The 12,750-nt window shown below is 39.9% G+C and overlaps 1 protein-coding gene across 1 annotated transcript in view; it reads right to left on the reverse strand.

Annotated features, from left to right (window-relative positions):
- pcsk5a (proprotein convertase subtilisin/kexin type 5a) overlaps positions 1-12,750 on the reverse strand; it is a 90,470-nt gene that overhangs the window by 8,785 nt on the left and 68,935 nt on the right. Inside the window, exons 31-34 of the mRNA XM_079657825.1 lie at positions 11,888-12,130; positions 9,094-9,336; positions 8,500-8,680; positions 5,652-5,869 (exon numbers count right to left, since the gene is read on the reverse strand). Coding sequence (XP_079513951.1) covers positions 5,652-5,869; positions 8,500-8,680; positions 9,094-9,336; positions 11,888-12,130 — 885 coding nt within the window. The remainder of the gene's footprint in view (positions 1-5,651; positions 5,870-8,499; positions 8,681-9,093; positions 9,337-11,887; positions 12,131-12,750) is intronic.

The following is a 12,750-nucleotide window of genomic DNA, read 5'->3' on the forward strand; positions in this document are numbered from 1 at the left end:
ATATACGCCTGAACATCAGCAGGAGAGGACTCTTTAAAGTAGAGACACTACATACTGATATACACATGAACATCAGCAGGAGAGGACTCTTTAAAGTAGAGACACTACATACTGATATACACCTGAACATCAGCAGGAGAGGACTCTTTAAAGTAGAGACACTACATACTGATATACACCGGAACATCAGGGGGAGAGGACTCTTTAAAGTAGAGACACTACATACTGATATACACCTGAACATCAGCGGGAGAGGACTCTTTAAAGTAGAGACACTACATACTGATATACACCTGAACATCAGCAGGAGAGGACTCTTTAAAGTAGAGACACTACATACTGATATACACCTGAACATCAGCAGGAGAGGACTCTTTAAAGTAGAGACACTACATACTGATATACACCTGAACATCAGCAGGAGAGGACTCTTTAAAGTAGAGACACTACATACTGATATACACCTGAACATCAGCAGGAGAGGACTCTTTAAAGTAGAGACACTACATACTGATATACACCTGAACATCAGCAGGAGAGGACTCTTTAAAGTAGAGACACTACATACTGATATACACCTGAACATCAGCAGGAGAGGACTCTTTAAAGTAGAGACACTACATACTGATATACACCTGAACATAAGCAGGAGAGGACTCTTTAAAGTAGAGACACTACATACTGATATACACCTGAACATCAGCAGGAGAGGACTCTTTAAAGTAGAGACACTACATACTGATATACACCTGAACATCAGGAGGAGAGGACTCTTTAAAGTAGAGACAATACATACTGATATACACCTGAACATCAGGAGGAGAGGACTCTTTAAAGTAGAGACACTACATACTGATATACACCTGAACATCAGGAGGAGAGGACTCTTTAAAGTAGAGACACTACATACTGATATACACCTGAACATCAGCAGGAGAGGACTCTTTAAAGTAGAGACACTACATACTGATATACACCTGAACATCAGCAGGAGAGGACTCTTTAAAGTAGAGACACTACATACTGATATACACCTGAACATCAGCAGGAGAGGACTCTTTAAAGTAGAGACACTACATACTGATATACACCTGAACATCAGCAGGAGAGGACTCTTTAAAGTAGAGACACTACATACTGATATACACCTGAACATCAGCAGGAGAGGACTCTTTAAAGTAGAGACACTACATACTGATATACACCTGAACACCAGCAGGAGAGGACTCTTTAAAGTAGAGACACTACATACTGATATACACCTGAACATCAGCAGGAGAGGACTCTTTAAAGTAGAGACACTACATACTGATATACACCTGAACATCAGCAAGAGAGGACTCTTTAAAGTAGAGACACTACATACTGATATACACCTGAACACCAGCAGGAGAGGACTCTTTAAAGTAGAGACACTACATACTGATATACACCTGAACATCAGCAGGAGAGGACTCTTTAAAGTAGAGACACTAAAAATAGTCTCCAAATAAACTATCCCCTTTCTTTTAGGAAATTGGTCCAACTTTAAAAATATATTTCTGAGGCTGGAGAAATCAAAAGTATTTACAAACTAAAACACAAATCGCTTGTTTTGATCTTTCCACTGGATGTCGTTAACTCGTGTATTGTTCCATGTCAGGGATCATTATATCCAAGGTTTCAATCTTCGAACCCTTTTTCTTGATAAATGTTTGAATGCTTTTCACCGCATCCGTTAGTGACATAACTGTTGTTTGTTGTTTACTTCTCTCCCCTGGCATAAAGCTCAAGGATTTATTGGATTTCCTCCCTTTCTTATTCCCTCATAGCACTGCTTTGTTGTCCGGTCGTTTGTGGCATTACTTTGGGAAAGTGCCGTTGACAAACTGAAGGTCGCAGTCAGCACTTAGATTCACTCTGCGATCGATTCTTTCATGTCAAACAAAAAGCACAATATGTCTTTCTCTTCGTTGTGGTGCTGTGTTGTTCCTGCAGCAATGCCAACAGTATCTAAGATTCCCCGACAAATATAGAACATTACCAGCTTTGTTATCCAACTTTAAATTACATATATCATTTGTTAAGATCAATCTCATCAGAGTAATGTATCCTCTGTAGGAGTATGCATGAACCTGTATGGTTATTTAATTACGGTCGACACACAGCACAGTCTCCACATCTACGGCAGCATCAATATCTCATTACCTACCATTTATTTATTTCAGGTTTATTTGTTATTTAGTGCTTTGATAAGGACAGATAGCATTATGCAAGGAGGAAGCAGCACACAGCTAGTTTGTCCCTAGAAATGCTTTTTAAAGGAACTATCGTATTCAAACAATGAGGTAAAAACAAAGGTTAAATGTGGGGTGGGTAATTCTGGAAATACTGTAGGATGGTTTTTACATTTTGCATCAGGATCAGAAGAGCTTTTTATTCGTCACACTCAGGGGAAATGTACTTTGTTAAAGAAAAAGTGAAGAGCCAAGGATAGCAATAATATTCATTAAAGGTGGGGTATGTCATTTATTTCAGAAACACTTTTTGTTATATTTCATGGAATGCTCTTAACGTCCCGATAGCAATGAATAAATTAAATTCTTTGACAATAAATACTAAAAATGTAATCTGTGGAAGCCGTGGCGCTGTAAAAAGCACGACCAATCATCTGAGCCGGCTAAAGTAACTGGATGGCCTACCTGTCTGTCAGCCTTCCATCTGTGCACAAACTTATCTCGTGCCATCATTGTTCATTTGCGCGTTCGTGTGTGTTGGAGGAGGGGCTCTGTGAGGAAGTGGCAGATTTGTTCCGGTTGTGTATTTTCAAATTCTAGCGCACTCGAGCTGGTTTCTCAAACTTATGTACGTACCCTACCTTTAAACTGAATGAAGCATGCATTTAAAATATGATATATATGTTAAATTAGACATGAGTGCAGGTTAATATCTGAATTAACCAGGATGTGGTTGCTCTTTTCAAAGTGTTTAAGTTTGCAGCAAATATCAATCAATCAATGTTTATTTATATAGCCCAATATCACAAATCTTACATTTGTCTCAGTGGACTTCACAGTTTGAACAGAATATCCTCTGTCCTTAGACCCTCTGTCCTTAGACCCTCACATCGTACAAGGAAACACTTCCAGAGAAACCCCACAGTTTAAAGGGGAACATGGGAGAAACCTCAGGGAGAGCAACAGAGGAGGGATCCCTCTCCCAGGACGGACAGACGTGCAATAGATGCCGTGTATAAATCAAAAAGATAATACGTTTTCAACAGGTAGACCAAATGTTTGGAAATGCATGTGTCTATAATAAGAAGATGAATCCACGAGGATATCAACAATCCTGTGGGAGCCATCAGGGAAGTAGTATGATGAGTCAGGCAGGACATCCAAAAGATGTGATTAAGGTTAAAAGAAAATATATATTTGTGATAATCTGGTCCCTAATTTTTCATCAATCCCTCAGACAAGTGGATTTATTTTTATTTCCTCAAGTTTTTTATCACCAAATTGTCTATAAATCATTTGGATTCAACTTAAATTCAGCTAAAAGCTTACAGATCTTTGTCTGTCGACCCAAAACCTAGTTATTTCTCTCAGGAAATGAAACAAAATGTATAAAAACACAGTCACGTAATTCTGTCTTAATGTTTTTAACCTCTTTATTCATCCAAAAAAAATCTTATTTAGATCAAAAAATCTTATTATGAGCCTATTTCTCCAATATGCAAATGTCTTCTAGCTCACATTGACCATGCATTTAAAATATGATATATATGTTAAATTAGACATGAGTGCAGGTTACTATCTGAATTAACCAGGATGTGGTTTCTCTTTTCAAAGTGTTTAAGTTTGCAGCAAATATCAATTGATCCCACTCCAGGACTTCCACAAGAAACTAATGTGAGAAGTTCAGTTATATTTGCGTTGTTGCTACCATGAAAGCATGTCGTGTGGAGCAGGAAGACATGTGATATCTGTGATTTAATAACACGCTGCTATGGACAACCTTGAGACCACTTCACAATAAGACTACTCTTATAAAGGATTCATAAAGGGTTTATAATTAGGTGTTAAACACTTTATTAATCATTAAGAATCATTTATAAACCAGTTCAACACAGGCTCACTATTTAGCAAGATGACTAAGCCTTATCTTGGCTACTTAGCGAGAATCTACTCAGTGAACAACAGATACCAAGGATGCTGGCTGATGAAGGAGACGAAGAAAGCTAGGTAGCTAATATAAGGCTTAGCAGCACAGATACATGTGGGCTCACTATTTGGCAAGCAGCCGGTCACAGTCGCCCTGTTTATCTCTTGTCTTATAAAAGCTTATTAAGGATTTATAAAGTGTTCACAACCTAATTAATAAATGTAGCACAAACTATTAGTAAACCCTTTATACGGGTAGTCTCATTGTAAAGTGGTACCCAGTCTTGCACTAATGTACATTTCCCAAAGTGACTGTTATTTTGTATATATTGATTGTTGTGCTTTTAGTTATGTCTTAATGTGTGCATATGTATACATGCGTCTGCTGATTGTGTATATATAGGTTTATACGGGAGGCTGTGGTGCAGTGGGTTAGTGTTGGGATCAGGGGGTCACAGGTTCAAACCGTCGTTGTGTCCCTGAGACACTTCACCCCAAATTGCTCCTGTGGGGATTGTCCACAGTATTGAGTATGTAAGTTGCTTTGGATAAAAGCGTCTAACAAGTCATATGTATTGTACATCTTTTTATATATATTTGTATTTTTGTATACAGTATTTCGATCTCTCTGTCTGTACACACAAACTGAAAGATTGACAATAACATTGACTGTAAACAGCTAGTCCCTAGAAATGCTTCTAAAGGAACTAGTGCATGCAAACAATGAGGTAAAAAGAAGGTTAAACTGAATACAGTGATATACAGTGAAGCATGCATTTCCATTGATGTATTTTTTGAGTTAGACATGAGTACAGGTTCATATCTGAGTTCACATTTCACGTGATCTCGCTCAGGGACAGTTTCATCCCACAGGCCATAAGACTGAACCTCTTAAGCCCTGAGCCTGTTTTTCAGGTTTCAGGCTCCAAAATGCCACTAACACAGCAAAGACTATATCTTCACTTCTAAAAGGGGTACATTAATAATCTTTTCTCTCAAAGCAAGGTTACATCTGTGAGTTGGATGTAGAAGTGTCAGAATCAATCTAGATGTTTTTATTTTTAAAGTAAATTCAGATGGAACATAGTAAAAACATGTAAATTATAATGTCCGCCTAAACAAAAACCATTACTTATAGTGAAAACCACCTTTGAATGACGGGTTAGTAGAAAAGGGTTAGGAACATTAATAGTTTCATAAATGTTAAGAAGCTCTGAGATATAGTCTCGTAAAAAAACGGTGGGGGGGGGGGTCCACTGGGGGGACCCTCGTACTTAAGAGGTTAAACACCTGAACTTTTGAAAGAACATTCATCTGTTTGCAACTTACTAATTATTTATCTAATATATCATATTCCAATTACTTGTATATAGACTCTTATTGCACTATTTTATTTGTATTTACTTGCACTATGTTCTCTTATTCATTGTGTTGCACAGTGGGAGGAGCCTGTGACCTCATATCTACACTGTAGCTCTGTACACATAACAATAAAAGCCTTGAATGTACCTGAGCATGTCCTGCAGGAGGCGTGGCAGGCCTCACAGCTCCGGTGTTCCTCGTCCTGATAATATCTCAGAGGGCAGGAGTCCAGGCAGTGGCCATCTCTCCGGAGGTAGATCAGATCGGGGGGGCAGCTCAGACACTCCCCCTCTCCCCCCCCAATACACTCCCCACAGCTCGGGTAGCACTTCTCACACATCCTTGAGCCGGTGTTTCCATAGTGACTGGTGAAGAAAGAAAGAAAAGAAAGATAGATATGATAGATTGGATTCAATTAAAAGGAGATGAGATTAGATTGTCCTCAAAGGAAATTCCCTTCCAGAGCACTCGGTCACATTCAGCTACACACACTCATTACAGGTCATCACAAAACACCTGGAACCATGTTCTGAATTATAAACTGTTTTTCAATTTAAAGAGTCCTCTTCTGCTGATGTTCAGGTGTATATCAGTATGTAGTGTCTCTACTTTAAAGAGTCCTCTCCTGATGATGTTCAGGTGTATATCAGTATGTAGTGTCTCTACTTTAAAGGGTCCTCTCCGTATGATGTTCAGGTGTATATCAGTATGTAGTGTCTCTACTTTAAAGAGTCCTCTCCTGCTGATGTTCAGGTGTATATCAGTATGTAGTGTCTCTACTTTAAAGAGTCCTCTCCTGCTGACGTTCAGGTGTATATCAGTATGTAGTGTCTCTACTTTAAAGAGTCCTCTCCTGCTGATGTTCAGGTGTATATCAGTATGTAGTGTCTCTACTTTAAAGAGTCCTCTCCTGCTGATGTTCAGGTGTATATCAGTATGTAGTGTCTCTACTTTAAAGAGTCCTCTCCTGCTGACGTTCAGGTGTATATCAGTATGTAGTGTCTCTACTTTAAAGAGTCCTCTCCTGCTGATGTTCAGGTGTATATCAGTATGTAGTGTCTCTACTTTAAAGGGTCCTCTCCTGATGATATTCAGGTGTATATCAGTATGTAGTGTCTCTACTTTAAAGAGTCCTCTCCTGCTGATGTTCAGGTGTATATCAGTATGTAGTGTCTCTACTTTAAAGAGTCCTCTCCTGCTGATGTTCAGGTGTATATCAGTATATAGTGTCTCTACTTTAAAGAGTGCTCTCCTGCTGATGTTCAGGTGTATATCAGTGTGTAGTGTCTCTACTTTAAAGAGTCCTCTCCTGCTGATGTTCAGGTGTATATCAGTATGTAGTGTCTCTACTTTAAAGAGTCCTCTCCTGCTGACGTTCAGGTGTATATCAGTATGTAGTGTCTCTACTTTAAAGAGTCCTCTCCTGCTGATGTTCAGGTGTATATCAGTATGTAGTGTCTCTACTTTAAAGAGTGCTCTCCTGCTGATGTTCAGGTGTATATCAGTATGTAGTGTCTCTACTTTAAAGAGTGCTCTCCTGCTGATGTTCAGGTGTATATCAGTATGTAGTGTCTCTACTTTAAAGAGTCCTCTCCTGCTGATGTTCAGGTGTATATCAGTATATAGTGTCTCTACTTTAAAGAGTCCTCTCCTGCTGATGTTCAGGTGTATATCAGTATGTAGTGTCTCTACTTTAAAGAGTCCTCTCCTGCTGATGTTCAGGTGTATATCAGTATGCAGTGTCTCTACTTTAAAGAGTGCTCTCCTGCTGATGTTCAGTGTAGTATGTAGTGTCTTTACTTTAAAGAGTCCTCTCCTGCTGATGTTCAGGTGTATATCAGTATGTAGTGTCTCTACTTTAAAGAGTCCTCTCCTGCTGATGTTCAGGTGTATATCAGTATGTAGTGTCTCTACTTTAAAGAGTCCTCTCCTGCTGATGTTCAGGTGTATATCAGTATGTAGTGTCTCTACTTTAAAGAGTCCTCTCCTGCTGATGTTCAGGTGTATATCAGTATGTAGTGTCCCTATTTTAAAGAGTCCTCTCCTGCTGATGTTCAGGTGTATATCAGTATGTAGTGTCTCTACTTTAAAGAGTCCTCTCCTGCTGATGTTCAGGTGTATATCAGTATGTAGTGTCTCTACTTTAAAGAGTCCTCTCCTGCTGATGTTCAGGTGTATATCAGTATGTAGTGGCTCTACTTTAAAGAGTCCTCTCCTGCTGATGTTCAGGTGTATATCAGTATGTAGTGTCTCTACTTTAAAGAGTCCTCTCCAGCTGATGTTCAGGTGTATATCAGTATGTAGTGTCTCTACTTTAAAGAGTCCTCTCCTGCTGATGTTCAGGTGTATATCAGTATGTAGTGTCTCTACTTTAAAGAGTCCTCTCCTGCTGATGTTCAGGTGTATATCAGTATGTAGTGTCTCTACTTTAAAGAGTCCTCTCCTGTTGATGTTCAGGTGTATATCAGTATGTAGTGTCTCTACTTTAAAGAGTCCTCTCCTGCTGATGTTCAGGTGTATATCAGTATGTACTGTCTCTACTTTAAAGAGTCCTCTCCTGCTGATTTTCAGGTATATATCAGTATGTATATATATGTTGTCATTGGTCAACTGCTTAGTGTTGTCCCGCCCCCCTTAGCCTCTCAGTTACAATGTGTGTGGTTACGAAGTGATGTCTGGAATTAACCAAAGGAGTCCCAATTTTAGCCTCAGCAGACCATTTACATGCACATAAACCTATATAACACACTACAGGAAAGGGTAAAAAAGCGTAATAGGGCCTCTTTAATGTATGTATTTAACGGCACATGAATTTAACTCTCTCGATCACCGCTGCCTTAAATTAGCATTTTATAGGTCAGTTGAAGGGCTATTTAAATCTCCGGGTAAATGAGCCCCCCTCACATGGTTTACTGTCCATGGTGACATTATCTGACCGGTCTTTAACCAATGACAGCGCTGTGTGACCGGATGTGATGGATGCAGGTTAAAGTACCTGTGCTGCTGGCAGGTCTCCACACACTCCTTGCCCTCTCGGAAAAGGTGTGTTTTGCAGGCGAGACACTCGTGGCTGTGCTTCCCGACGCAGGACTGACAGGACGGGTGGCAGGGTTCACATTTCTGCCCCGACTCGTCCTCATAGTGGCCGACGGGGCATTTATCCACACAGGTGCCATCTGTGCAAACACACAAACGATACAAACAAGGTCACAGATCATTTCGGGGGTTTATGAGCATTTTTACAAAAATTCACGTGATATTCTTGCGTCTTTGTCGGGGTTTTTTGTGTAGGCTACTTGTAAGACCTTTGCTGTATTTGTTTGTGAAATATGATTTATTAGAAAAATGTAAATGTGTTTGATAGTTACTTTTTTTATTTGCAAGACTAAATGCATTAGTTTGTAAATAGTGTTTTCTATTTGTAAATCACATTGTGTTTGTTAAAGGGCCTTTGTTTGGTTGTGGAGTTATGGCAGCAAATTAGCTCCATGGAGATTTCTGTGAATTTGTGAGGACAGGAAGTGGACTCGATACAAAGGGGCTTCATTGGCCTAAATATTATTATAATTATTATCATATATTGACTCACTGAGCAGCAGGTGTTTCTGGTTGCAGCTCAGACAGTGAGATTTGCCCGGACCCGAGCATCGGAGGCAGTATTTGTGACACAGATGGCACCCCCCACCCAGGTCTGCGTACTGGTGAGGGGAGCAGTGATTGGCTGGAAGACAGCGACCCTCCAACCTCTCACCCTCCAGCCTCTCACCCTTCCTGCAGCTGGAGCAGGATCCAGCGTGGGGTCCCGAACAGGTGAGACAAGAGGCATCGCAGACTGGAAACACAAGAAGAAATACAGATTCAACACCTGGAGTACAAGTACATGAAAAACTGTGTCTTGTCAAATTACGATATAATCATTTAAAACATATAGTCGTATACTCTGATTGCCTTCTACACTGCTAAATTGTATTTTTTGTTTTGTAGGTGTTTACCAGAGACATATGTTGAGGATTTACATTTCACGAGGGCAAAGGAAGTGAAAAAGGGAGATATGCAAATGGTTAAGGACGAGGGGGTCTTATGGTTTAATGATGGGGATGGTTAGATGAGGCCTAAGGGAATTTATATATTCGCCCGGGGAGATACCATGTTCTTTCTTTTTGTCTTGATATATATCTGACATTTGTAAAAAGTTTTTATAAGAGATAACCATAAATATGACAAAAATAAGATAAGCAAAATCAGGAAAATACACCAACAAAAAAAACATAATTATATACTCGCAACACCTACGTCACTTCCGGGCGAAAATTACGGCCCCGCCCACTTTTGGGGGAAAACACCGCTGTCATTTGAATAGCGGTAAATACACATTCTGAAGTTTTTGCCAATCCGATCGGAAATTAAAGAAAACCGTGGATTTTTGGATCTTCAAAGAGCCCGATTACGATGGCCAGACTATTACATAAAATCATTTGAAATCGACGATCGGGCTCGATATATGGTTACATTAAAATCAGTAGGCGAGGCCGTCATTTCGCCAGCTGTTACTCTCATGAGCGAGGCGGAACATAATAGCTTTATCACGCCAACAAGCTGCTGTGTCGTTTATTGCTCCTTAAACATTAAAACAAATCCAGAGTTACGTTTGTCTGAACTTCCTCTAAGAAGAAAGGACAGTAAAAGACGATCTCTGTGGCTTCAGGCTCGATCGCCGTTCAAATGACAGCGTTGCCCAAAAGTGGGCGGGGCCGTAAAGTGACGTAGATGTTACTCTCATCTGTGGACATCGATCGCCTACTGCTATATTTAACCATATATCGAGCCCGATCGTCGATTTCCAATGATTTAATTTAATTGTTTGCCTGTCTGGCCCCAAAAGTGGGCGGAGCCATAATTTTTGCCCGGAAGTGACGCATGTGTTACTCTCATCTATTGGCTAGCGCTCCAACAAATTGTACGTGATAGGCTAAGGGGCGGGACAACTCTAAGCGGTTGACCGATCATAACAGAGCCAGCCAGCTAACCAATCAGAGCAGACTGGGCTCTGGTTTCAGACAGAGGGTGAAAAGAGGTGCTGCAGTACAGGCAGTATGAGAACAATATGAATACGGCCCCTTTAAGGCCAGCAAATACTGCACATCTACTGACATTTAAATTGTGGCTCTTCAGAGAGAATTATTCTGGTTTCTACCTTTTTGGTTCTCAGAGTTCGATCTGTGAGAACATTTTGCTGCAAATTGTTTCTGTTTCACATGCATATAAACATTTGAAACCCCCCTCTGTCCATTGTGCAGTGCAGACATGTCCTTCCCTTAAATGTTTCATCTTCTGGCAACAAACGTGGGCGTCTCCAACAACATTTTCCTGGGAGAAACTTAGCGTCCTCTGTGTTTTTGGAATAACAAATCCAGAGAGCGTCTGTCTCCAGGGAGTTGTGTTTGGCACCGCTGTTCTGTTTTCAAGCTCTGACAGCTGCCTGTTAACCGTCTGCTATTTTAGTCTGAGCGCCGTACAGAATATAATTGAGCGAGTGCATGAAGGAGGCTTTACAGGACTTTAAAAAATCTGCATCAGTGAGGGAAAAATAAAGTTTTAGGAGGAAAATGCCTTCTAAACAGTCAGATAAATCACAAAAAAATGGCTAGTGAAAGAAGCTCCGAGGCAGAATGGATAAACATTGGAAATTACTTTTTCTTTAAGAATCTTTCGTGATACATTTGACAATTAGTGGTCCAAATGGGTCTTCCATGTCAAGAGGGTTGATGCATAATACGTGTTTTTTTGTTGTTGCTGCGAACATATTCATGTAATGTATTGCCTCCGGTTTTTGTTGTAATGTAAAGTAGAAAAAGAAAAAAAACTTGCTGTAAGTCAGGGGGGTCCAAACTTTTTTCACCGAGGGCAACAAACAGAAAAATATACGAAGGGCTGGGCCGCTCACTAGAGGTGTATCGCCTCATAAGTTCAGTTGGAAGTTGGAAAAGTCAACCCAATGTCGGTCAATTATTCTTGATACTTGAAAATGCTTCATGAAAAAAACAGGGTTTGATTTTTTGTGTTCGCAGCTCGTTCCTTACAACAGAAGCTTCAGATTGATTATAAGAAGAGGAAATATGAAGGGTGTATTTCAAGGTTGTTATGTGAATTTGTTATTGGGCTTTTTTCTTATCAACTTAGATTTATTAGAACATGTTTTGAACTTTAATGGACTGAATTTATTTGAACATTGGGCCTATTAACACGTGAATACTGTGTAATATATATATTTGAACTAAGAAGTGCAGTAAGACAAGTATAAGTTCATTATACTTTTTTAATTTGCTGAGTGGGGGCCGATTCAAAATGGTCCGCGGGCCGTAGTTTGGACACCCTTTACATACCTTTACACTTTTCTGTAACAGTGTCTCTGTAAGTGTATGAAGGGCAGGCAGTGAGACAGGCCCCGCTGTGCAGAGAGGCCCCGGGGTCCGTGCAGGCGTCACAGTCGTTGCTGTTGGGCCCGTCACATAGTGCACAGTCAGGGTGGCACCCCACACACTCTCGCTGATCGGTGTCTTCAAAAAACTTCTCAGGACAGTCGGGAACACACAGGCCCTCGTGCAGGAAGTGGTAATCCTCACAGTCTGCAGGAGGCGAAAAAATACAATATGAGCAGAGGTGGGAAGTAGTGGAGTACAAATACTTTGTTACTGTACTTAAATACATTTTTCTGGTATCAGTACTTTACTCCACTACTTATTTTTATGACCACTTTTTACTTTTACTTCTTACATGTTGAACTCAAATACCTGTACTTTCTACTTCTTACATTTTGAACACAAATACCTGTACTTTCTACTTCTTACATGTTGAACTCAAATACCTGTACTTTCTACTTCTTACATGTTGAACTCAAATACCTGTACTTTCTACTTCTTACATGTTGAACACAAATACCTGTACTTTCTACTTCTTACATGTTGAACACAAATACCTGTACTTTCTACTTCTTACATGTTGAACACAAATACCTGTACTTTCTACTTCTCACATGTTGAACCCAAATACCTGTACTTTCTACTTCTCACATGTTGAACTCAAATACCTGTACTTTCTACTTCTCACATGTTGAACTCAAATACCTGTACTTTCTACTTCTTACATGTTGAACTCAAATACCTGTACTTTCTACTTCTTACATGTTGAACTCAAATACCTGTACTTTCTACTTCTCACATGTTGAACTCAAATACCTGTACTTTCT

Source organism: Notothenia rossii, assembly GCF_949606895.1.
Source record: "Notothenia rossii genome assembly, chromosome: 11".
NCBI classification, from domain to species: domain Eukaryota; kingdom Metazoa; phylum Chordata; class Actinopteri; order Perciformes; family Nototheniidae; genus Notothenia; species Notothenia rossii.